General features: G+C 36.2%; 1 protein-coding gene across 2 annotated transcripts; it reads left to right on the plus strand.

The window, feature by feature from the left end:
• Nucleotides 1-965: 965 nt before the first annotated feature.
• On the plus strand, nucleotides 966-27,577 carry LOC578531 (coiled-coil domain-containing protein 149). 2 transcript variants are annotated; one of them, XM_011670074.2, is made up of 12 exons: nucleotides 966-1,087; nucleotides 5,930-6,094; nucleotides 6,796-6,849; nucleotides 8,662-8,766; nucleotides 9,207-9,323; nucleotides 10,023-10,195; nucleotides 16,118-16,190; nucleotides 17,067-17,145; nucleotides 17,257-17,283; nucleotides 18,245-18,389; nucleotides 22,954-23,048; nucleotides 26,460-27,577. In XM_011670074.2, the coding sequence occupies exons 1-12, from the start codon at nucleotides 989-991 to the stop codon at nucleotides 27,518-27,520; spliced, it is 2,193 nt and encodes a 730-aa protein (XP_011668376.2). In that variant the 5' UTR covers nucleotides 966-988; the 3' UTR covers nucleotides 27,521-27,577. The 2 variants fall into 2 exon arrangements, with proteins under 2 accessions (XP_011668376.2, XP_011668377.2); XM_011670075.2 differs by lacking the exon at nucleotides 17,257-17,283.
• The last annotated feature ends 150 nt before the right edge of the window (nucleotides 27,578-27,727 follow it).

Raw genomic sequence — 27,727 nt, forward strand, 5'->3', positions numbered from 1 at the left:
AAAGTAGCTGAAAATCATTTCCCTTACCACATGAAAGTTCCCTCTTCACGCTGAAAAGAGTCAACAATGAGAGTTGTGACTTGTGTATCCTATCTTTCGATGAGATTACCTTTCTAAACAAAATTGGTCTCAGTGTTGTGTTAAGAGCAGGCACGTAGCCAGAGTTTGATGTTTGGGGGGTCAAAAAAAGGGGTCTAAAAAAATTCAACCGATCTTGGAATTTTGGAGGGCATATGCCCCCCGTGGCTACGTGCCTGGTTAAGAGCCGTGAATATTTAGTGTAAAGTAGAAAATTAAAGAAGATTTCATTTTAAGCTAACATTTATCCTCATTTTTACTATTTCATGCTAGACCTAGAAAAATATTGTTCTTTTGCCGCAAAATTGAATGAACAATGTTTTAACGTTGCCCTCCCCCGCTTATTAAGACATACAGGCTGTGCCGCTCTAATGGGTAACTTTTTCACAACAAATCCTAAAAATGGGTCCCATTCTAATTTTTAAACCAAATATACCTAAACATGGGTAAGTTTTTTTCAAAATTTCCAAAATTTTGGGGCATGCAAACACCTGCGAAAGTTGAAAAAAAAATTGGCTTTTCTATAAAAAAAATCCCCCTAAAGACCCTTTAAAATGGGTAGGGGTTTCGAGGCTTAAGCGGCACACCCCCCCCCCCCCCCGTCCAAACCATCTGAGATCGTCCCCCCCCCCCCTCCCCCCGGCGTTTGAGAAAAGAGGGTTGCTAGCAAGCTCAGATTTATGCTAAAAAGTCTAATATGCAAAGTTCCAAACCTCTACAAGCCACATGATGTTTTCTAGCTTCTAACAAAAAATAAAGGCAAATATTTACTTCCAAATATTCCTCGGGCATCAGTGGGAAATTGATGTTGTTGCAATTTGTCTTAGCTTTCTCAAGGGCACCGTCAGTCGATTGTGACTGAATTAGAAATAGCTCGCAATGTTCACTGATTGAGTGAAAAATCACCAAAATGGCAGGATTTCGTGAATCACAAAGTGGAAGACGGCGTAAAAATGGTCAAGAACCATTCACAAGAAGTCGTGAAGAGTGGCAACAGTTATGTGGAGAGGTAAGTTCAAGGACTTATTTGTAAAAATTCTCTTAACTATTATTATTAATGTTGTTGACAACTGAAAACAGCTGTGCGAGTTCATTTCAGTCCCACATATCATGGAATTTGTTGTGTTCAACAACCGCAGGATTGACACGAGTACGACTACAAGTCAATCAACCAATTTCCCCCAAAGTCCTAATTTATCAAACTTTAAGTTGTTGTGACTCACTTGGGTTGTGTTTTAGAAATACGTGATATTAAATATCTAAATGTAGAGTCATGTATTCGATATTAGTTTATTTAAATACGGAGTCGGTAAGCCTTTACTTTAGACCTCTTTAGTTTTAGTTACTGTTGGCCGATGTTAAAAAATCATGCAAATTCATAATTTGGAAGTCTTCCAAAATCAGTAAACTTCATACTTATTCAGCTTTTTGGTAAGCACCTAGCCTTGGGTTAAGTGATAATGTAAAATATGATATTTTATTTCAGTTAGCCTTAATTGGCATCCATACCCAGCAGGGGCGCTGGTGCAAGAATAAGGATCGTTTTCGTAAACGCGGACAGGGGGCCGTTTCTCGAAACCGTCATAACTACAAGATCAATGACATCTCGCCACTGTCGCGCAACTTGTCAGCTAAGTGTTTCATGAAGCCGTCTTTGCCAAGATGAGCGACAACTTCCGCGACAAGCGAGTTGTCACTGCTCCGAACCTGTCATATCTTTTTAATTGCTGTAAACAACGAAAAAAATAAACGGTGGCGACGGGCGATTCGCCCCCTAAACCTCTGAAATCGCCACAGTAAAAATCAAGACGAGGGCGAAAAAAAAATCAATATATCTTGAAAAATCGCCCCCGCCATAAATTGATATTCCCTATGAATTAATAAACCAATTTATTGATGTGTCTGAGTGAAATCTCCGTTCCAACTACCAACTCCAAAACTAGAAACTTCCATCAACATTTTAAAAGTTTTGTGAGTTGCAGCGGATCGGCGGTCGTACCTACTGTAGCTAGATCTACAGCGGTATCCGCCTGCCTGCGCCTAAGCTCCCGGCGGCCGGACAGGCCACCGGCCCCGATGTAGTTTCGTGCACAGCATGAATGCATACGCAGTTCGCACACGTTCACAATACACAGAAACGTACTAGCTCAGCTCCAGCGCGCGCCCGCACGCTCCTTGTATGAAGCAAATAAGTATTTGCGAGTGACGAGAGCTCAACTGCTAGCGACCAAATTGGTACGTAATATGTTTATTTAGTCTTTTTTCTGGCCCTAATTTTTATTATGGACAATGCAATCCCATTAAAAAAAATGTTATTCCGTCTAAAATTGTGTTATTTATAAGTTAAAACCACTAAATGCGAGTATATTTTTTACTGTTGTCCCACATACTGATATATTTGTAATAACGAAACGTGCAAAATCAATGCCGGATTTTTTCCTGTAAAATCGGTATAAAGCAAGTTTCGTACACAGAAATTGAATTTTGTTATAAAAAAACCGTAAATAAATATATAAAGGATGTTCCTACTCCTCAGAATCTTTCTTACAACTGTTTAATTAAATTAAATTATTTATATACGATCGATGCCAGGCCAATTGTCATGAGTGATGATGACATCAATTTCTGTCTACGAAATGAAACTAGCTTTGGCTTGGCCTTTAGAATTAGAGTCTATAAAAAAAAAAATAAGGCCATGATTTTGCATGTTTCGGCATAACAAATAGACCCTACATCGGTATGTGGGACAACAGTAAAAATATTTACTCACATTTAATGGTTATAAATGGTCTAAATAACACAATTTTAAAGGGAGTTGGTCTACTTTTTTTTTTAATGGGATTGCATTGTCCATGATAACAATTAAATTTGGGACAGAAAAAAAGACTAAATAACATATTACCTACCAATTTGGTTGCTAGTAGTATGATGGCTAAGGAAAAACACAACTTATTGTTACAGCTTACAATATGGCTTTAAAGAAGTAGCCCCTTGGTTTTTTTTAGGCAATGGGGAAAAGTAGCCCCCATAAAAAAATTAATTCCTAGCCCGCGTGTCAGTGATAATATTTTCTTAGGATATGAAAAACGAACAGTTAAACAAAACACTCCTTTTGACAAGTTTTAGTTACATGTATATATGTAAATCATAAAGCCACACGTTTAACACAAAGTGAATAAATCATGGGTATCTGAATGTCTGCAATACTCTACATGACATATGTACGCTACAATTGTATCTATATTTGCCTTTGCTTGGAATTTAATTAGGTAAAACCGCGTTTAAAAAAAATACAACCTTTAAAAAAAAAAAGCCCCCCTGAGCTCCAAAATAGCCACCGCAAAATAATTAAGGGGGGCTATTTTTTTAAGGGAAAATCTGAAAAGAGCCCTCATAAAAAAAAAAGTAATTTTTTGGTTGGCTGTAAAGCGCCATCACAAGTCAGTTTGTTGCCATTCCATGGGCCGCGAAATGGACGATTTGTTTCACTATCATTTTGAGAAAAATATAGACGAGTTCGGTACGTAATTCTCTGGGATGCGAAATGCAAATGTACAAAAGTGAGAATACAAATTATACAGAAACTTTAAAAAGCTTAATATAAACATTAAATCACAAATCATTAAACTATAACATATAAATAAGAGAGGTAAGAATGTTACACATCGTTTTCCATAGTCGATCCATAGTCTTTTCTTAGGATACCGTCATACCTTTGGGGCCTATGTGCATTATTTTTCCCTCTCTATTTACTTCTTCCAAATTATATTTTCAATATAAAATCAATTATGTAACGAGTATTTATGAGACTCTAGAATAAAAACTGGCTGAAAAAGGACATTTTGCCTAAAATTCCTCGTCACAATAAACAAAAAAGTATGTATTGATAAACTATCACATTACGGTATCCTTCAACTAACTTTTGATTCGACTGTCGAAAAAAAACACTCACCGGTTTTTCTTTAATTTAAGATTCTTTACAGAAATATGCAAATCGTTTGATGATGTAAATATGATAATGACACTATTTATTATTTATTTTAGGAGAATTTATATGTATATATTTCTTTTTGAACAATTTTAGCCCCAAAACTTGTTTTGGGTTATTCTTGATAAATCAAATGGATCGTGACAAAGACTATGTTCTTGAGCTGCTAGTATCGCGATATATCGATATCATGTCTGTCATGGCTTTGTGAAACGGTTTATCCGCTTCATGACATCTCCGTCGGTCGCCGACAAAGATATGACTGTCATGGAGTTGGTTTCGAGAAACGGCCCCCAGATGTGTCCGCAAAAATTAGGATCGTCCGCTTTTTCGCTCAGGATTCTGATTTCCGATCCGCGCATTGACGATGCGAAAAACGGATTCAGTGATGATTTTCTTGATGCATTTCACATTGACTTTGTACAGAGACTTTCACGTTATGAGCAATAAAACCTCGGGAAGACGGACAACCCATAAAAGTAGACATTGAACTGGGGGTATTTTATTATGTTTTTTGCAATGCCAGCAGGCGGATCAAGAACCTAAAACTCAATGAGTGCCGAAGGACAAAAGTTTTTAGGAAGCATTTTGTCAGCGTTTACGAGGATATTCTCGTTTATGCGGACGATCCTCATCCTCAGACACTTTGTTCTGACACCCCTGCGTAAAGAGGCAGGTAAACAAAACCTAAAATTGTCCAAATTCTTCCAGCACGCGACGAACATTGCACAGTTCAGTGGCTTTGGATTTAGCTATAGCACTTTTCTTTCTTCTCATAAAAAGCAATTTGAAATAGGTCATGAAATAAATATAGAATATGAAAAATTTAGCTACATTAGCTACATTTTAAGTTCTGTTCAGCTTACAAATCGACTCATCTAATGTAAAAGGTTGTAATAAAACCTCATACACCCTAACAAGTATGACCACGATGACAACTTTATATTTGCTGCCCTCTACTACTGTACTTCAGCATACAATAATAATTTTTTTAAAAGCAGTTTTGGTACTTCAGCAACAAGGCAGCGCATATCCAGAGTCTAGGTCTGTAACTGATCATCGGATCAGGGGCCGATCTTGAGTCGATCAGGTGAGATCGGATAATAATTTCCGATCACCGATCAATAAAAATGATCGGGAAAAGATTTTTTTTTTTTTTTTTAATGCCGAAAAGATTTGGGCTGTCAAATGCCTTTAAAATTTGCATAGCTGGGAATATTTTGTCATTTGGAGTTGATGCAGACCATGTTTGTTGATATTTAGTGCCTTTTCATGACTTTGAAATGAAGAATATTGGTCCAAGAAAAGAGGCAAAAGAGGCTGCCATCTTGGATTATAATGCACTTGATCATTTTCGGCATTAAAAAAAAAAAAGTCTGCTGACTTTTTGGGCCAATCATTTTTGCCAATACCGATCACAGGTGCGAGGGTGTATCGCTCCGATCTTCCGTTCCGATCAAAGCCCCAGCTTACAGGATTACCAGACTCATTATATTGTACCAGAACAAAATCACCCAAGGCAAAACTTTAAATTTTAAATGTCAAGTTTAACCATTTAATGAGTTAGCTGGTCATCAAAGAATAGGGGCTTCCCCAGACAAGGTGCTGGTAAGTCCTATCATACTTTTCATCCTTTAGATGTATCTGCTCAGTGATAGAGCAGTTGTCTCATACCCTGAAGGTCCTGGATTCAAAACCAAGTTGATGCAAATATACTAACAAATCAACCAACCCAACATTTCATGTTGTACTTCTTCAGGTTATTATTGTGTAGCTGTAGTCTATGTGTACTCATCCTATTTTTTACCCTTAATGACCTACGAATCCCTGCTTCTGCCTTTCCTACATGTATGTCCTGTTTAGTTCAACATTTGCAAGAGAAAGCACCAAGCCAAATCAGATGCTCTGCTGGTTCTTGCGAAGGAACTTGATAACGTAAGACAGGAGAAAGATGCTTACAAACTCATGGCTGAGCAACTCAGAGAAAAGTTCCATGAACAGAGGAAGAAATACGAGGAGAGAGAAAGGGTAAGGAGAAACACCAGATGTACATAAATTATTGATTTTAGAAGTTAAAAAAAGTTGTTACCCTGTATTTAAGATATTTCAGGTATTGAACACAAGAGTTTGATGCAAACCAAATTATTCAATCAGTTGTGAAATACTTTGCAATTATTAAATAACTTTCTTTACATAAAAATGGTAAAATGGCAAATTATCAAACAAAAAAGTGATAAGAATTCTTATTGTTGCTTTCAGTAAATTTTGATAAATTTCAAATAGCGCCTATGACCGTATAATGGTAGCTTTGACCCTGAAAATTGACTTTTGAGAAAAATTGAAAATAAAAATTTACCGGTGCTCTCAGTAAATTTTGATAAATTTCAAATAGCGCCTACGACCGTATAATGGTAGCTTTGACCCTGAAAATTTCAGAATATTTAGTTGTGATATATGATTACCAAACGGGAATAGCTTATCAGTCGATATTAGTCAAGAAACATTGTTTTATAGCTTAAGTAATATCTTAACCTTGAGAGGGAGCTATACAACATAAAGAGTTTATTATTTATAATCTCATAACTTCAGACTCGATTTCAACCGCGACAACGATCACTGAATATTGTAGGATCGCATATGTTTCCAATATGTTCATTTGAACCAAATTCATGACACCATACCAAAACTTTGTATTACCTTTAATGTTGCCAATTTGCTAATTCCTTTAGGCTCTTGGATTATCTCTACACGATGGTGACCCATTAGCAGAGAGAAGGAATCATGTGAGTGTTGATAAATGAAATTGATTAATTTTCTCTCCCAGTGATCTGTGGGAAAAATCTGAACACAAGCATATAGGATGTTTTCCCCTTAGTATACAGGAAGGTTCGACCCATTCAGGTCCTCCTTGCTTTGGTACAATTAATATTAATACACTTTATAGATTGATTCCTCTTTTATTAGAAATGCCTTGTTTCATTGATGCATTGGACATAAAATACCTTCCATTAATATAAAATTCCAGATTAAGGCAACCGTTTCTGTTTGGGGAAGAAAAGTGTAGGTCTTCTCAGCTCAAACATATTGTGCAACGCTAAAGTTGTAGGGTGGGATTTCCAATGGCAACAGGATCTCAGTGTTGAGATACTGGACATTAAATCATCAAGTTCCAATGGAAAAAAATCAACACACAGCTACAGCATATATACATTATGTAGATAGGAGAATTCAGATAATTTGAAACATGGGAAGGTATGTGCCGATAGATGAGTTCTTAAATAAATACATACAAACTTGAAATCAAATGCTTGAGGCACACTGTAATAATAACAATAATATTTGGTTCTTGTATAGGGCATATCACATTTAAACATCTTGATGCGCTTCCAAAAGAAGAAAAATCACATAAAAGAATGAGATACCGGTACACAAAAGTACAACGTGAGTAGGAAAAAACATAAAAAAGGAAGAAAACAAGTAATTACATTGAAATTTAACTACACTCACTTTTACATGTACTGGTATTTAAGTATTGCTCAACATAACCTTCATGTACACTGTACATGTACATAGAATATATTACATTTACTCTGTAAGTGCTTTATTTGTTTAGCTAGGCTTGACATTTGATATTGCTTGCTCACAGCTGTGTGTCATGTCAATAGCCTGTGCCTTAGGTACTTATGATTCATTGAATACAGGTGCATCTTCATGTGAAAGCCACATCGAGGGGTCAGTGACACAAAGATGTAACTCCATATTTTGCCAAAATGAGTATTTGACATCAAAATGTTCAGAAAAATGGGCTTTCCAGGAAACACAAACACGTAAACTCAAGTCAATGGCTAGTAAAACATAGACTGAACTCAAGGCTCAAGTGCTCAGTGACACATAAACCACTTTTTCTCAAAATGGCCTAAATGGAGTTACGTCTTTGTGTCACTGACCACCCGACATGTAATGACTTAAACATGCTTGTGTATAGCCATTGATAGGTTGTGTTTCATGCCCTATATGCTATACAGTACTTATACACTGTTACTTTTTGTATACAAAATGTTGAATGAAGACCATTACACTGCAGTATTGGTGATTAAATAGAGAATTAATATGAAACAATGAAATTTAAAAAAATGTTTGTGTAATTTTTACACTCAAAACAGGTAGCAATGATGAATAAAGAACGAAAAGACAAGACAATAATGAAAACTATAAATTACAAAAAAAGGAAAACACACACTTATCACATATATGTAATATAATGAAGAAACTCAGTCGATTTTTTATACAAATACTATTCAGACATACATGTAGGATTAAAAGAAAACACATGTCAACATGTTGTTTTAGTGGTAGTTGCTCTGGCTTCAGTCTACATGATCTACAGTGGTATCTTTTTGATAGACATATATATTTTTCATATCTTTATTTATTCAAATTTAAATTTTGAATGTCAAGAAGAGGTAAGTGTAAATATAATTTGTTTTTTACATTTCATTTGTGTATGAAGCATATTTCTTTACATTTTATTTGATTTCTAGGGTTTTTGCTGCTTCTGACTGTACACTAAGTTAACAATTTCCCTTTTTATACAGACCCTTGTGCAGATTCTATGTGAATCCAGAGCAAAGAATCGGAAAGCTGAGCTAGAGCTGGTAGATCTACACCAGAAGTTATCTGAAGCAGAAGGAGATATCAAGGTAATATCCGGGGATGCCAGTTTTCAGGCAATAGTCTGAATTCAGGCCCTGGCGAGTTATTTTCAGAGCATAGTTTAGGCTTTTTTTGTGTACTAAATAGCTCATTCTAGGTGATTTTCAGGCCCTCTGATCAATTCTAACTGGCATCCCTGAACATCATACATGTACAGCTTTCATTGCGTTATAATTCTTGTGCAAATTTGTTTACAAACCTCTTACACGTAGAGCTCGACAGAGTTTTGCGATCACGTAAAGAATATAAAAATTACATACCCTAGATTTGTTTTAAGAATTTGAAACAAATGTGAGAATATTGAGTGAAAATTGAATTTGTTTTTTTATGTATATTCATCTGCACTTGTACTAGAAAACAGTGAGTGAGAAATAAAATGAGAGAATTCACTTATCATCTTTATTTATTTATTTATATTTTTTTGTAGCTTCTGAGAGAGAGCATAGCTAGACAGCGGATCGGTGATGAAGGGATCGGAACTAGGCATTTTCCAGCTCATGAGAGAGAGGAGTTAATCAGACAGTTAGAGAAATCCAGAGAGCAGGTTTGTTAGCCATTATTATGAGACGGGTCAGCAATACTTTCTTACAATATAATCTAGATCTAGAGTATAGATAGATATTAGATCTAGATCTAAGTTAGATCTAACTATATCTAGGTATAGAATATTCTAGATCTAGATCTAGATATTGAAAATTATGCACAAATTAAATTTGGCCGAATTGCGCGAAAGTGATATTGGCAGGTATCGAGCGTGTGTTATCAATTTTTGATGGGAGATGTTAAGCACGAGGGGAATAACTAATCCACACCCACGTAATGTCAATTGACCAATCGGATTGCCTAGATTCTAGAACCTGTCTTATAATAATTACTATAGATACAGGTTTGTTAGTCCATTCTATCTGATAGAGCAGTATCAGTAGTCTTTTCTTTCAGTCCTTGTAGTTGTCCTGAAACAACCTTCTTTTAGAACCCCCCCCCCCTAAAAAAAAAAAACTTTTACAAAGTTAGTGGTCCAGATATTTGATTGTTTCACTCTGCAAAATAAGTTAATCATAACATGTATTATTCATGAAAGTTTATTTCCGTAAAAAATCTGGCCCCTATGAACAAAATTTTGGGATGTACATTATGAAATCAATGCTTTTCTACTATTGCAGTTTTTGTACAAATTCTGTTTGTGTATTTCTGACAGCCTCAAGAAATTAACAGATCTATTTTTCATTTCTTCCCACCATAGATTGAAAGCTTAGAGAGAGACATGGTGGCTAAGATCGATGATCAGCAAGAATTTGTGACGGAGAGAGACTACTACCGAACCAAGACTGAGAGGCTTAATCAGGAACTCAACTACGTCTTGGGAGGAGATGACAGAAGGATCATCGATGTCGACGCCCTCGTCATGGAAAACAAGTAAGTTACATTTAGTTGGAAGTTAGTACTAAATTCTCTCCTTCCAAAACCTTTAAAGGGACTCAAAAGGGACTGAAACAAAATCCTGGATTTAGGTCATGTTGCAATCATAATTATAAACCTCTAGGTCAGTAAGGAACCCCATGACTTTTACAAGCCGATCGCCTGTCTGATTATCAACATATTTATGATCGGAAATCAAAATCAAATTTTGCGTTTTCCTAACGGTTTACATAACACTGCAGTCTATTGGGAAAAACCGAGTACCGGTATGGTAAAACCGGTCACTCAAAGATGTTTACTTTTTTGAGGCACTTCTTGATCATTTAAGGACTGCAATATTACACCATGTCACAGACACTGATAACATGTAGGGCCATGCATCTCAGATTTGTAAAACTGGATCATTGTTAAAAAATGCCTTTAAAGTGAACCACCAATCATTAAAAAAAATTGTTTTGTATGTTAGTAGTTTTATGTGATTATACTATACTATTTTCGAAATATGAGTTCCAAATGTTATGTCTGTAACATTTTCGGGTTGTCTGTCCGTCCGTCCGTATGTCCCCTTCTCGTGATTGCGTTATCTCAAGAACCAATTGATGGATTCTTGCCAAACTTGGTTCATGTAGCATCTTGCAAAGCCAATGAACCGAGTAGATTTAGGGGTCACAAGATCAAAGGTCGCAGGGCTCATTTTGTATGCAAAAATAGCTTGTGACCACATTATCATTAGAACTGATTGACTGATGAGCATCAAACTCAAGACGTATCTTGCTTTGTCAAAGGTCAAAGGTCCTTTTTGGTTTGTAAAATCACTCTATGGCGGAGGCATCAGTTTCGACTACGCGCAGTCGAAGATCCATCTAGTTTAATATGTGGTCAATTATATCATTCAGTATCACACTGGTCACTGCAAAAAAATGTAGTTATATTTGACATAGGATAGTGAAAGAACCCCCTCTACTGACTTCCTGAACGTGTAAATGATTTTGTCAGTAATTGCTCTCGGACAACAAGTTATGTGTACACTTTAACTCTCAAGGAGTTATGACCTAGAAGGTGAATTGCCGGTTGGTCTACAACCAGTTCGTCTACTACCCAATTAGTCTATTCCCACTTGGTCTACACCCAGCCCGTGTAATATCCACATGGTCTCATAATTATTTATCATTTGGTCTAATGACTATTTAGGTTAATAGCCATTTAGTCAACAGCAATAAACTTATCTACATGTAGAATAGCAAACCCGGTACATGTCCTAAAGTTCATGCAATATAATTATGGTGATGATAATGTTCCATGTGCAGAGACATGTCTACTGTCTATCCCCACATGGTCTACACCCAGCCCGTCTAATATCCACATGCTCTAATAATCATTTGGCCTAATGACCATTTAGGCTAATAGCCGTGTAGTCTAACTTCATTTTGGTCTAATCTCCAATAAGTAGACAGCAATATACCGACCTAGAATAGCATACATGACTTGAAGTTCATGCAATATAATACTACGCAGACGACTACAATACTGATGACATTTTTATAATTGAATTGTAGAGATTGTCATTCTTTTGATGCTAACGATAACGCTAAGGTTAATTATAGTAATGACATTGTTTCATGTGCAGACAGTTTATTGAGCTTGTGGGAAGATGTTTGTCCATGAATTTGAGACTTTGTTGATCTTGTAAGCTGACACGTGTACCAGCATGCGCTGGCTAAAATAAGCAAAGAATTCATGCATTTTTATATTAAACGCAGCTGCACCAAAAGTTGTTGTGGAGTATCAAATAAAGGGACCTGGTCAAACTTTGTTCTATATTGTGTGCATGAGATAGAACTCATGCAACTAGATGTAGGGACTTGCTCAAGCTAGTTTATAAATGTGTTTTGGATGTAATTTAATGACCCATATTTAGGGACCTACTCAAACTAGTTCGTATGTCTGAAATGCAATTCAATCATACCTGTATCTATTATCTAGGGACCTACTTAAGATCAAATGTGTGCATATATTGCATAGAATTCTAGTCCAAATCTAGGGATCTACTTCAACTCTTTTGGTACGATTAAACAAAGAAGTGCATCAAAATCTAGGGACCCCCTCAAACTTGTATCTATTAAAGCGTAAAGAGACATTAATGTCATATGCGCTATATAAGAATTGAACATAATTATAATAGATTTCACCTTAAAAGATGATAGTTCATCTGACCTCACTTAGCTGTAATACGATCATTCATAACAAGAAATTTTATTTTATTACCTGTATGTGCTATAAATTTAATGTTGTGTATGCCCTTGATGACAGAGCAGTAATGTTTAAAGGTACGATTTAATCATCTGGTCAGGAAATTTGATTCTCTTATATAATCCCTTGTCACATTATCATAACAAATGGTTACGTCATAGAGATGGAAATAAAATTAATACATCAAATGAAATATGATCTGTTGTAGCTACGACATGCTTTGATCATTAAAAAAGCTGTAGCTCTTTATGTCTTTTATCAAAACATATAAATTACTGTCGACTATAGAGAATTTTAAGAATTAGGATTCCACGCGGGCAACTTCACTGGCCTAGAGCTTCACTTTGATGGTTCAGCGACACAAAGACGTAACTCCATATTTTGCCAAAATGAGTATTTGATATCAAAATGTTCAGAAAAATGTGGGCTTTCCAGGAAACACAAAGACTTAACTCCACCCAATACCCCATTAAAGTCAATGGCTAGTGAAACATAGTCTTAACTCCTAAAGGCTCAAGTGCTTTGTGACACATAATCCACTTTTTTTCTCAAAATGGAGTTACGTCTTTGTGTCACTGACTTGATGAAATGTGGCATCTTTACAATTTCCTGTTACGTAATCCTGTCATGTAATCCACACATCAATTCTGTAAGTGGATTTCTAAAGTGGATTTCTTAAAAGTCCTTCTAATCATATCTGTAACAAAAATAAATAGGGGAAGGAGAAACAAACTGAATACATAGGATTTGGGATTCCTTAAAGGAAACCAAAACCTTCATACTAAGTTACTTTTATTGTAAAGTTTAAGATATTTGAAAATATCAGTGACAATTTGAACAAAATCGGTCAAGGAATAAGGAAGTAAGAGCTTTTTGAAATGACTAGTCACTAGAGGGCGGTATTCAATTTGATGACATCATCTGTGGACAACTCTCCATGCCTTTTGTACATCAAATTTCATGTTTTTCCTTCTTTCTTGTGATTGAGATAATGTACTCCCCCCGAAAGCAAGATATAGAATGCAAAATGATATTCTACTTTACATGTTATGAAGTCGGATCAAGAACACAAATAAATACGTAGAAAACAAAAAAATTGTGAAATTTTATGTACAAAAGGCATGGAGAGTTGTTCACAGATGATGTCATCAAATTGAATACCGCCCTCTAGTGACTAGTCATTTCAAAAAGCTCTTACTTCCTTATTCCTTGCCCGATTTTGTTCAAATTTTCACTGATTTTATTCAAATCTTTTAAACTTTACAATAAAAGTAACTTAGTATGAAGGTTTTGGTTTCCTTTAATGAATAAGTTCAATGATGAGGGCAAGGCAAACAAATATATAAAGAAATAGTCACAGTACAAGTTTTTTTTCCTAAGAAATTAAACAAGTTTTTCATCAATTGTCAATGGTATCATATTCAAAACTAATACATGTATGTATGAATAAACTGAATTAAATTGAATTGAATGCAATATTTCATATTCAATATTCAAAATGTACTTAATTATTTCCAAATTACTGGTCCAGTTTTCCTTACAAGGTAAAGTCAGAACGACATGATTATCCCTCAATCAGTAAAATTATGTCAACAAGCAAACAAGACCTGGAAGGATATAATTAAATTTGATGATTAAAGGGTGATAATTTTAGGTATGGAAGAAAGGGTTGCAACAATGCTGGTAGATCATGGATAGCTGTTGTCGCCTGCCTTGCTTAGGTCCAGCTATTGAGGGAGCACCGTTAATCCGTTATGGGCTAGGGGAAGGGGGCATTTTAACTCCGTGAAAGAAATTTGAGAAAAAAGGTCCATCAAGCGGAAGAATGGTGTCTTTATTTTTTTAAACAACGTTATCTTCCCCATCTTCCTTTCTTCTGTATCTTTCTCTAGAGCGTATTTTTCTGTTTGTATTACCCAGTAGTTTGTTTTGTTTTGTTTTTTTGTTTTTTTTGGGGGGGGCACATTCCTCTCTCTCTCTATCTCTCTCTTCAGTTTCAAAATTATCTTGTTTTATCTGTCTAGACTCTGAAGTACTTTGCAATTCAAACACCACTTATGACATAACTAAATAATGCCTCATGAACTAAGCTTGTCAAGTTCTGGTTTGAATACTGTAGTTTTAGTTGTGAGAACAATGTTTTCTTGGTACTTTCAGATGTGATTAATTTTGTGTGTGCAGGATATCCTCTTGGACTATGAACCAATTTTCACACCAAAGATATTTTTCAATTTTGTTAAAAATGGAGCTTATAAATATACAAATAATTCATGTTTGCAAGTCCATCAGTGAATATGCATTGCACGCAAGTCAAAATCTGATAATGAACAAGATTTGTCAAGTTCATTGTCTGTCTCAATGTGACTCCGCCAAGTGCAGTGCATGTCACTAATGCACAAGCTCCAGAAGGGGTCTGCAATTATGAATATAATGTTGAGAAATAAGCAACAACTCTGATCGAAACGGCAACAGTCGCTCAGTCATTAAATTTACTGTATGCTTTATTAAACGACATCACAATAAGCGTGCAGTCAAACAGTATAATGTGCGTCTCAACGTGCTATTGCATGAAACAATGCACCTTGATTTTGTACGCCTAGAGATCTATACGCATACTTGCATCTCAGCCGTGCATTATCACCTTTAGCCATGCATTATCACTTTTAGCAGTGCGTTATCACTTTTAGCCGTGAGTTATCACTTTTAGCCATGCATTATCACTTTAGCAGTTTGTTATCACTTTTAGCAGTGCTTTATCACTTTAAGCTGTGGGTTATCACTTTTAGCCGTGCGTTATCACTTTTGGCTGTGTGTTATCACATCTAGCAGTGCATTATCACTTCTAGTTGTGCGCTATTACTTTTAGGCTCGGTTGGACACAATGATGCATGGTGGTCTCATCTCATTTGACCAATTAGATTGCCTAATTTCTTGAACGCATTTTATAAAACCTAATGCTATTATTCTGTAGATATATATCTTCATATATGTGGATGAATTAAATTAAAGCAAGACTTCCATTATGATCTAAAGTTCAATATTGTCATTATAGATTGATTGCAATAGGTTATGGTAATATATTTGTTGCTACCTGATCCATTTAGGTTCTTGTTTTCATGGTCAATTGTTCATCATAGTATAATTTTACTTTCAAACTCTTCATTAGTCTCATTTTTGACAGTTCATGGACTGTTTATGGGAGTAAATATTGATTACTACCAGTATAATGATGGCTTATCTGGGTAATCGAGGTTGTTTTAGAAGCACATGTGTGCCCATATGTTTTTTTTTTTTTTTTTATATGTCAGAATATGAATCTGTTAGGCAAGATGCTGTACATGTTGGTACTGGTTTAGATGTGCAAAAATTTCATGTCACAAAATGATGTAATCTCAACTGACACAACATTAAATTGTTGCCACTTCTCAAATTTCCTTGCCAACAAAATGAACATCTACATCACCATGCAAGCCAACACTTACAAGCAGCATCTAAAACGAACTTTATTTGCAAATAGTTATGTGTCATGAGAGTGAATTATGTAAGTGCAGTTAGAATATGCACAGATTTGAAATCCGCTCTGTTCTGCACTTTTTTGACCTTGTTTTTGTGTAGTTTGTTCTGATATTCTTTAAAAGGTTTTGTCTTGTTCACTATTACTTTTGATAGATATTTGAAGGAGCGGATGAATCAGAGTCTTGAAGAGAAAGCCACGCTGCAACAAACAATCAACAAATACAAGGTAGGAGGAGTTAATCACATGACAGTAGAACAGAGCACACCATCCAAAATGAGTCTATCAGCGTGTCCACACACAACAACAAATATCCTGAAACTCTATAAAGAAACGTATAAAGAATCCTCACTTTTGACTTTCTATTTAAGTGTATTGTTTTTTTTTTATATACCGGTAAGGCCTTTATTCCTGATGTACAGCTTTTCTTCAAATTCTCCTTTTTCCTTCTCTACTTTTCCCCTTCTTCTTCTTTTTTCTTTTTCCTTTTCTTCTTTTCCTCTTCTTATTGATTTTGATTTTCTTTTTTTCTTCTCCTTCTTCTTCTTTGTCTTTCTTGTCTTCTTGTTCTTTTTCTTTCTTCTTTTTCTTCCTCTTCTTCTTCTTCTCCTTTTCTTCCTCTTCTTCCTCTTCTTCTTCTTCTTCTCCTTTTCTTCCTCTTCTTCTTCTTTTCCTTTTCTTCCTCTTCTTCCTCTTCTTCTTCTTCTCCTTTTCTTCCTCTTCTTCCTCTTCTTCTTCTTCTCCTTTTCTTCCTCTTCTTCTTCTTTTCCTTTTCTTCCTCTTCTTCCTCTTCTTCTTCTTTTCCTTTTCTTCCTCTTCTCCTCCTCCTCCTCCTTCTTCTTCTTCTTCTTCTTCTTCTCCTTTTCTTCCTCTTCTTCTTCTTTTCCTTTTCTTCCTCTTCTTCCTCTTCTTCTTCTTTTCCTTTTCTTCCTCTTCTTCCTCTTCTTCTTCTTCTCCTTTTCTTCCTCTTCTTCTTCTTTCCTTTTTTTCCTCTTCTTCTTCCCCCTCTTCTTCTTAATCATATCAGTATATTCCATAATTGTTGTTAGTATACAACTAATCATGCATTTGTTAATGATTTTGAATGTATTTGATTCTTTACAGACTGCACTCGAGAGAAGGAGAGGAAAGGGGATAGGCAGACCAGGCAGTGGAACAGGCTCTGTTCTATCAACAAAAGATGGTATGTTCATATCATAGCAAAATGACAGTGCACCATTGTACTTCTTGCTTTAGCTTTCATTAAAAGAAGAGTGATTTTTGTATTTTTCTGTTCTATTTTATGTTAATTCAGCAATGCACTGTAATCCCTGTGACAGAGGTGAGTTGATTTCTTCCATTCTGTTTAATATATGCATATTTATGTACATATGACGTTAATTGGTGTTCATGAATATTGTGTAATATATTGTTACTCCAAACCATGTAGGGGAACAGGGCCTAGTATCAATTTTTTTTAGAGGTGGTGTGGTTTTAACTTGTAACATCCCAGACTATGGATCAAATGGTTCATGGTTCAAGCCCCAGCTGCGGGTGGCGCTTACAACGTCTGTGATTTGGAAACAAATTAATAATGTTCAGGTACATTTGCCACTCTCAACCCAGGGCTAATAAATGGCTATCTGGCAGGAATTTATTTGTTTAAAGCTTTGATGTCAGTATCCTATACTAACTGAATTCCTAACTTCAACCCTGGACCAAACACGGGACCATACCTACCCTAACCCTAACCCTAACCCTAAATCTAAACCATCATGAAACCCAGTTGCAACCTTAATCCTTTATCCATTATCTTTGATGAAATAAAGGCTAGAGCAATTGTCGCTGGACCAAATGCAAGGGCACCACTGTGTTTCTGTTTCGGTTGCGTCAGTCTACTCAGGATTTACTATACTTCACCAACGTTTGGTGTGAACAGCATCTCTAAAGTGGATACTGGCTCAAAATAAAGAATGACAATTGTAACAAAAACTTGTTATATAATGTCTGTTCAGAGCCAGAAGGGCATTAACTCTGTTTTGAACTATATGACCCCTTTCTGGTTCCAACCAGACAAATAGAAATTTCCTTGGTATGAACAGCATCTCTGAGTTGAATATGTGCTCAAAATAAATCATGACAAACGTAGCAAAAACTTGAATTATATGTTTTCTCTTCGGAGCCAGAAGGGCATTAACTCTGTGTTCGAAGTATATGACTTAACGCCTTCTGGCTCCAAACAGATAAACTATAATCTCAGTTTACTCTTTAAAAAAAATCCTTTTGTCCTCTCTTTATTTCAGTGGAAAATCTTCTTGCTCAGGGAAAGTCCGGTGGCATCTCGGCATCACCGTCATCCGTGGGCGATCTCCAGGCTCTAGCCACGTCTCTCCTGGAAACCGTTCACGATAAGAACATGGCTTTGTCTCATCAAAAGAATACCAACAAGTAAGTAGATCTGTGATAATATATGGATGATGGGTGGTGGGGGAGGGGTCAAAATGTACCTTGACTGTCATCTGCAGGTTGGATAATAGGATGGTTGGGAAGAGGAAGGGGAGGGGTCGAAATATAGCATCACCGTTATTTGTAGGTGATCTCCAGGCTCGCCCTACCTCTACCTTGGAAACCTGATAACAACATGGCCTTGTCCCAACGAAAGAATACCAACAAGTAAGTAAATCAGTGATTTAGATGTTGGCAGGGGGTAGAAACATGTAGGATCTATTTGGATGACAGCTCAAGTTCACTAGATCTTTCTATTTGATTATCTATCCAATATAAAGTTTGACCGTTACCGCAGGCTTAAACGAATGAGATCGGAAAGGATATTGCTTTAGGCTGTAGAGGTTATACTTCTCCACACAGAGAAGAAATTACCAGGGCAAGGGGATACCTCGCTGAAGAGTAAACAGATGCAGAAGAGGGAGGCGGGAGAGGGGGTGATGTTGATTTTAAAAAAGCATTATGCTATTTTTATCCCTAGTTGCTAATCTATAATTTGAAGGTCAAGATGTATATTCCCACTAATAACCCATTGATATCACACAGGTTTTTAGATAAGAAAAAGCACAATCAACTGACTCAGGCTTTCAGGATTGACTTGTTTGGTATTTGTTTTTAAGTGTTTGTCAGTCATTTGCAAACAGAAGAAGGGTTAGTGAATGAAATATGGTTAGTCCGGTACTTGGCTGCATGTGGTGCGATGGGCTGCCTAAACTTATGTGTGTACTTACGTGAACGAGTCTGTGTGTGTGTGTATTGGCGGGAGAAAGTTTGATGCCCATTCATTAATTCCTCTGTGTGCTATTCGCGAAAGCAACGACTCGTGAAAATATCTGTACGCGGAAATATCAGCTTATACAGTACTTGAAACTATAGTTAAATGGGAAAGAGAAAATAATACGGTGTGAGATAGATTAAATTAGACGTGAAAAAATCACCATTAGGATGAACGAGAGTTTAGTGTTCATATCATGTACTTGGATGCATGATACGTAAGAAAATCTCTATAAATGTGAACATAGTATTGGTATTATGTATAAAGTTAAAGATAAGTTTGAGTTCTGCTAATGATGGTAAATAAATTCTCATAGAATCCAACAAAACGTTAATACCTGTTACACTGAATGTTCAAGATTACAAATAAATGGTATGTGCCAAACGATTTTGGTAGAAAAGGAATAAGGGGCTGAGTAATGAGCTTAGAAAGATGAGGAAAATTGAAGGAAGTAGGCCCAATACCATGTGCTTATAAACACAGGTCACTAGTATGTGCAAATGAGAGTTGCGGTTTTTATTGAAGATGATTTTCAGCAAGTTTTTGTGAGGTTGTTTTTATTTTACTGGTTCAAACTTCAAACAATTCATCTACTGCAGGATAAACACTCCAGAATTAATTATAACATTGTTCTCTCAACGACGTACAATTCCCATACCAGAGCTCAAGATTAGCTTTAATTTAAGCAAACATGTATACGTGTGTTGGGGCATGTTTCTATGAATCAAACCTTGAAACTTTATCCCACATCTGGCGTCTATCTGTCTCATATGGCCTGTCTTCATCAGCTCGAGTTTGCCAAATAATCTGCTATTTTCAGACTCAGGATATTATCCCGAAGCTTGAAATTGCGTCTCTACTCTCCACCATACCCATACGCTCATTACAAACTACATGTAGCTCGAACGGGCGCAAAGTAGCCTGCTATTTCCCAAATAGCAGGATATTTTGGAAACAACACCAAGATTTCTTGGGATATTTTTTCGACCAAATATCCCGCTAATTGCAACTGCGGGCTGATAAAGACACAAATTAGCTGGATAATTTGCGATCGGGATAGTTAAAATAGCGGGTTATTTGGCAAACTCAAGCTGATGAAAACAGGCCTATATTCATTGGAGGACATCACTCAGTCAATAGAAGGAATACATTCCTCACGTATTGTATACTATCCGTAGGTTTCTTTTTCAAAGGTTTGGAGAAATCAACATCTTGTGTAAATAAATACCGGTATTTGTTGAACACCCGGTCTGCTTTGTTTATGTTTTTGAGACACTTGATTAGAATTTAGACCTTGCGTGCCAGTCTGGCGTAATTCCCACCGGAAAACTGTTATCGGTTATACCACTATGTCAATTGACAGAGAATATTCCTCTCCTATTACCGGTAGACAATATGAAGAGGTTGATTATAGAAGGGTACTTGTATAGTTATGTGAATTCTTGTATTTTATTCTTTTATTTGAAAGCGAATGCGGTCGTTTCGTTTCTTTTTCTTTTTTAAGTGTAGTCATTGTATTTTTGTAATTGCCCAACATATCTTGTGAAATACACATGGGTTACATGGCCCATTAATACACCTACATGTACCCTACATGTATGGTAATATTGTTATGATAATGATAATGATAATATGTCTTGTATAGCCCATGTCACACTACATCTCTGTGGGCTTATTAGCAAGTTCCTCTTGTAATACTGGTACATCAAAGTGCCTAGAGTATTCCCTCTTTGCCTTTCTGCAGATCATTGAGTGAGTCTTGCCTCAATAGGTATAAACACATCATAGTCAAGTGCTTCAACTTAATATTAATGATATGTCAAACTTATAAGCGCATGTCTCTATGCACTGTAATATAGAGAGGGAAAGAAAAGAATATAAAGAGTGAGATACGCTCAGTATTAAGTCATTTAAAAGGGAAGGTCATGGGTTCAAACACTGGATTGCCTCTGAGATACATGTACAAGGCATTTGATATTCATGATTTCTGTCCAGTCTCTACCCAGGTTTATAAATGGTCTACAAGTAGCATGCGTTAGTCATTGACATGTCAAATGGCACATGCTTCCCTGTGAAAGGCAACTGGCTGGAATACTTGCTCATAAATATCCCACAAGACAGTCAGAAGAATTTCATTTACCTTTTTTGAGAACATTTTTCGCACAAAAAACATTCATCTTTGAAGGCCCTAAATTTTGGAATACTTTGCGTGTTGATTTGAAAAACTCCCCTTCTCTCTCAGTCTTTAAAAGAAATCTAAAGAAATCTTTACTGGCCCCGTACAAAACCTAGCTCCTTGTTATATTGCCTGTGTATATTATATGCAGGAATTTTCATGATTATTACTATTGTCATTATTTTAATTATGATCATTATTGTTGAGATTGTATTATGTTCTCCAGAGAACTCGTCACCACTCGTTTACCAAGTACTTCCTCTCATTGAACTGTTCTTCTTTTTTTGAAAATTTGATCTTGCGCGCAACCTTCATTCTGTTTGTTATCACCTTTCATCTATTTCTGTAGTCCACATGCAAACCTTTTCTCTTTACTGTATCCCTTCTCCTCTCACACTCTCCTTGTTTTCTTTGTACATTGTTCGTGTTATGTGTATTGTTTTGTTTCTCCTTTTGTGTCCTCTCTGTTGGCAATTATCCTTATTTTACTCATGTAACTTACTATTATTGAATACTACCACCCGAGGGGTCCACGATTTACAAGCATCGCTTCACAGTGGACCTCTCCGTTTCCAGCTTAACATTAATAAATTATTTTAAGCAGCAATATTTCTTGATATTCAAATATGTAATTCTGTTAAATTCATATTTTGTATTGCATGGTTACTACTTTGATTGTTTATTGTAATGATATTTCTATGAATACTGTATTCTTTTGCTGGAAATGAGAAAAAATAAAATTAAATTGAATTGAAAGAGTAGAGAGTATTCAAAGCTTTTGTGAAGAATATCAATGAAATCCAATGATTATGGTAGAATTTATGTCATGTACATGTACAGTTAATAACTAAATTATTCATACCCCTTGTAAATTTGATGATTTGTTTGTGTTTTGTGTAATTCAAGAATGAAAGGTAGACTGGTTGAAATAGGGCATTGGTTGAATACTTTTTATTAAAATGTAATATGTTTCATTCTCAAAAACATAAATCGGGACAAATCAATAATTCAAAGACTTCAAAAATTAAAGAATTTGGTAAGGGTATGAATAATTGAGTTGTTAACAGTACCAGTATGTGAGGCACTGCAATAGTATAGAGATATCGACTGCTTTGAGAGCCAGACCTCGAATATTAAAGCAGTCGATATGTCTTTTATATGCCGAATTGAAACAAAAATCTACCAAGAATTCTTACATTATCCTTTTATTGAGTAAAGATTGGTTCAAACATCACAGAAAATCTTTGCTGGAAAAATGACTGAAAGTTTCAATCATTTGGGAATCGCAGACAAAAAGCACTGTATGGTGTCCACGCTCGCACAAAGACAATTTTAACACGTAAACCAATGGGGATCGCAGCATGAGGCATTTTTTAAAAGACTATTGACCGGTAGGCGGGTATGAGGGCACTTTTTAAAAGACTATTGACTGGTAGGGGGGCATGGCTAAAATCACGACTTCAATTTCGACCAATCAGATGGCTAGATTTTTAAAGTGAGGTATATAATAGCACTAATAATAATAAACACTCCAAATGTTGTATTGATATTTGCAGGATCCTTGGTAAGAGGGTTGCTGAGCTGGAGAAGAAGCTGAAGACCCTGGAGGTAGCCGGTCTCTGGACGCTACCGGTAGGAGCAGGATCGGGAGGTGAGTTGCTCGTGATTTTATTAATGTTCTAATGAATTAATGAGTGTAATGATAGTGATACAATGTATCATCATCCTCATCCTCATCATGTAAACTCCATTTTCGTCATTTCCACTACCATCATCACTTCCTTCACCACCATCATCTGTATTATTATCTGCATTATCTTCGTAATCATTATCATACATCATCTTCATCCTCATCACCACCACCGTCATCATCATCATCATTACCAATATCATTATTATGTTCATCATCATCATCTTTATTACATACAAAAGTTTCAGTAAGCACAAAATGCACCTTTCATCTACCGGTATTCATACTATATGATGAAAGGGCTCTCTAATGTAGACACTGTATCTTATAATAATCCACTTCCCATTAACCAATACTGCCATGTACAATTTACAGAACACCATTAGCGTACCGGTATGTATCATTGCCTTAGATTCTTGCATGAATGTGTGCATTATAATAGTGTACTTGAGATCATGATTTGTTTTGAATTTTTTAAATTTGTCTGAACAATAGCCAGGTTCACACGAGTCTGTAAACTTTAAGTTTTGCTTGTGGCTTAAAACTTCAAGGCCATCTTGAAGTTAAGGACCATGCAGATGCGCTCATGGTTTTGAGACTCTGAGTAAATTGAAATTTTTAAACCGTGAGAAATTGTATGGTTATCAAAAAAGCTATGGGAAATTGGTGTCTTCATTCAAAGTTATGTGCCTTGCAGATGCAATTAACTTGGTATGTAGTTCAAAATGTTGAAAACTTGTTTCCGACCCATATGAACTTGTATCATTGTTAAAGGAAATACAAAGTTTTGGGAAATTTTGAAAATTGGGTGGATAGCGAATCTCTACAATTTTGATATATTTGGATGCCCCTGTGGATGTATTATAAGCACTAAAAAAATTAGCCCCTAAAACACTTCTGTTTTCGAGAAAAATTTAATATAAAAATTTGCTCCCGGTAAATTTTGATAAATTTCAAATAGCGCCTATGGCCGTACAATGGTATCTGCGACCATGAAAATCTCAGAATATGTAGTTGGGATATATCATTTCCAAACGGGAATAGCTAAAAAGTCGATTTTAGTCAAGAAACATTGTTTCATAGCTAAATTAATATCTTGACCTTGAGAGGGAGCTATACAAATTAAAGAGTTTATTATTTATAATTTCATAACTGTAGACTCGATTTCAACCGCGACAACGATCAATGTATATTGTAGGAACGCATATGCTTCCAATATGTTAATTTGAACTAAATTCATGACCCCATACCAAAACTTTGTAATACCTTTAAGGCCAAATAAATTTAAAAAACATGTTTAGCGTCCTGAAAAAGGATGGAGGAGGCCCTTGGATGGCGGCGACGCTAAACAAGAAACATGCATCTTTTTATTTTGCCTACTTGGTCGTGGTTTTGAAACTTCAAAGTTTTGCAAACTTAAATTTAAAAACTACAGCGGTTGTCTTGTATGAACATAGCTAATGTTATTGCAGAGAGTGCCTTATATCTGAACAAAGGGCATGTTTTTGAATACATTTCTACTCTTCAAACTCCAATTAACAACTGATAAGTGCTGCAAATTGAGATGGATTATGAGGCTGATAAGCCATGCATGTAAATACATATTGACCTGTGGCTACTTCAGAGTTGAACAACCTTGTTTTCATTCGTTGCAGAAATTATTAATCATACTTTGGCTAGGTTGTCTAATGTATCTGAAAGCTCAACAGAAACCAATGTTCCTCTTGAACAAAAGTCAGAATCAGAAGATACATTTGATTTATTAAACTGAAGTACTGTTTAACATCAATAGTTCAAAGTCTTCTAATACAAATAGTTATTGAATGTTATAAGGAATTGTGACAATAGTTTAATGGATATGGAAAAATAAAAAAGTAGATAAAAATGGATTCTATTTGCAAGGCCATTTTCATTAATTTTCAAGTAAAGGTACCAGTATGTAATATATTCTATCAGTGCTCCAGGAAAGATGAACACAAAAATGTTATTTTCACATACATGTAAATGAACAGTATGTACTGGTGACAATAGTTTAATGGATATGGAAAAATAAAAAAGGTAGATAAAAATGGATTCTATTTGCAAGGCCATTTTCATTAATTTTCAAATAAAGGTACCGGTATGTACTATATTCTATCAGTGCTCCAGGAAAGATGAACACAAAATTTTTATTTTCACATACATGTAAATGAACAGTATGTACTGGTATATGTATATATATATATATATAAGTAGAATATTCATGTACAGTCAAACCTGCTTTAGTGACCACCTGTCTACAAAGACCACATTTTTGTTTCCCTTGAAAATGGTTTCTCATTGAAACATGTACTAAAGGAACCTGTACATAAAGACCACTTTTCTTGTCTCCCTTGGGTGTTCTTTATTGACAGGTTTCACTGTACATGTACCCGCATTCATTTAATAGATGCTACCTTGAAATCTCTCATATGTTTATGTTTATATTGTTGATGAGGGTTTCCCCCCTAATGCTGTCTGGAAGATAATGTTACATCATAAACAACAAATGACTGATATAAAATTATAATAGCAGCTATATGTCCTTCAGTTATCTGGGGCTGTAGAAAAACAATACAGGTAGATTAATGTGCTGTGTTTTAGTAGCTGCTTGATAGGGATAGTACTTGTGATATCATGTGAGGCATTACAGTAAAACAGACATGTTGATTTAAAAAGGCAGCGGGCACCCTTCAGCAGACTCTGTCAGTTTAGCTGAAAATGTAGCTGTATTGAGAGTTGTATAAATGTAGAAGAAGAAACATCGAGATTTATTTCATATTCTCTTACAAACAAAATATTTTGTATGATGGGGGGGGGGGGGGGGGTGTGTTTCTGGACACTTTACAATAAATAAGCCATCACTTTTGCCTTAGTATTGAATGAAAAGTAAGCATCAAATAGCACGATTCATTGTAAATATTTGTCTTCTTTAATATTGTCTATCATAAATCTTAACAGATTTATAAAATACTGCATGTAAACTTCCTTGAATCACCGATTTAAATCAACTGTTCAGACACACAACGTCTTGGTACCGGTATACGTTTGAGCAGCTGTGTAAGTACAACAAAGCTTATAAAGACTCATGTAAAGCCAAAGACTTTTGCATTCATGAAGCATTCATCAACTTTATGATTGGTTCAGATTAATGACAGTCGCCCTCATCTGCATTTATGCAATATATTTAACTTATAACTGACACAACTTTGAATTATTGGAATTTACTCAAATTTCTTTATGCAAAACAAATGTTTAAAAACCAAACTGACTTCTTCCACGAAAAATAAATTGTGTTGATCATATGATGGGTAATCATAATGTGTATTTGAAATCTTTGATTTACATTGACAGCTCGAAATGCAGTATATCTGGCCAAAGAGAAGCAGAATATGGCATCCGGTCTGAAGACACTTCTTCCACACCAAGTTTCAAGCAGTAGCGATGACAACAGCCCAAGAAGTCTTGATGGTGCTTCCAGTCAAGGCTCCTCTGCCCAATCAACCCCACACAGCACGCCCTCTCATGACGTTAGTCGTAAAGAGCTTACAAGAAAAGACACGGAAGACAGCTTGATCTGCCTGGAGGAGCATGATGGGAAGGCCGAGGCAGCGGAGCCAAGGTCAAGATCGCAAAGCTCTCCGTCCAAGGGTGAGGTCACTGGGAAGGACAGAGATGGGAGTTTGATTGCGTTGGAAGGTCAGGACGAGACATTGGTGAAGGTCAGATCGATTTCACAGGACTCTGTATCCCACCGCTGCCACCAGAAGAAGTTGGTCAGGACAGACACGCAGGACAGCTTCATCTCCTTGGAAGACCACAATGCCAGCCAGTGTGTGGAAGGAGAGAACACCTTCAGTGACAATGTGCCGCTTCCTCAAGGAATGGAAGGAACGCCTGGGGAAGATGACGATTGGTCAGAGATATCTGGCGAGATCAATGACGGGGACACTTCAGGTGGAGGAGACGCCCATGGTAATGTGAACACTGCAGCTGAGAGGGAGCTGCTCAAGAACGTCTTTGAAATTGAGCAAGGACAAGCGGATGGAAAAGATGGCAAGCTGGACAGTGCAGTGTGTGATGACAATAATCAGGAAGATGAGGAAGACCTGGAGGGTTCGGCTGATCCTGATGCAGCGTTGGAACTTGAGGATGGTGAGGCAGATTCGCAGGAGGAAGGAGACAAGCTCATGTCCTCTTGGCTGGAACAGGAGGGTGATCCTTCTACCAATGCTACCATCGGTACCACCTCGCTTGAGAACCTCTTTGACAGTGTGGCTGATAAGCTCTCACTGAAGAACAAGGAGAAGAGACAACCGGAAGGAAAGGAATCCACCCAGCAATCATCACCCCTGCTCAAAAGAGACAAACAAGCCAGTCTAGTGGTTGTAGACAATACTCCTCAATGTGTTTAAATTTGTATTTAATTCATGCTTCCATTTTGTCTGCACTCATTTGTGCACAGTGTTTGAATTGTTGGTGTAGACTTGTAATAGTCTGTATTCAGGAGGAGATGATTTTATTATGCTTACAGAAGATGTATAATTACTCAAAGAAGGCCAATCACCATTTTTTTCTCTTTATGTTTTGTGTTCCAGAACTTCTATGTTGGTATTCTGTAT

This window comes from Strongylocentrotus purpuratus, unplaced genomic scaffold (assembly GCF_000002235.5).
Source record: "Strongylocentrotus purpuratus isolate Spur 01 unplaced genomic scaffold, Spur_5.0 spur5_scaffold_15, whole genome shotgun sequence".
Classification (NCBI taxonomy): Eukaryota; Metazoa; Echinodermata; class Echinoidea; order Camarodonta; family Strongylocentrotidae; genus Strongylocentrotus; species Strongylocentrotus purpuratus.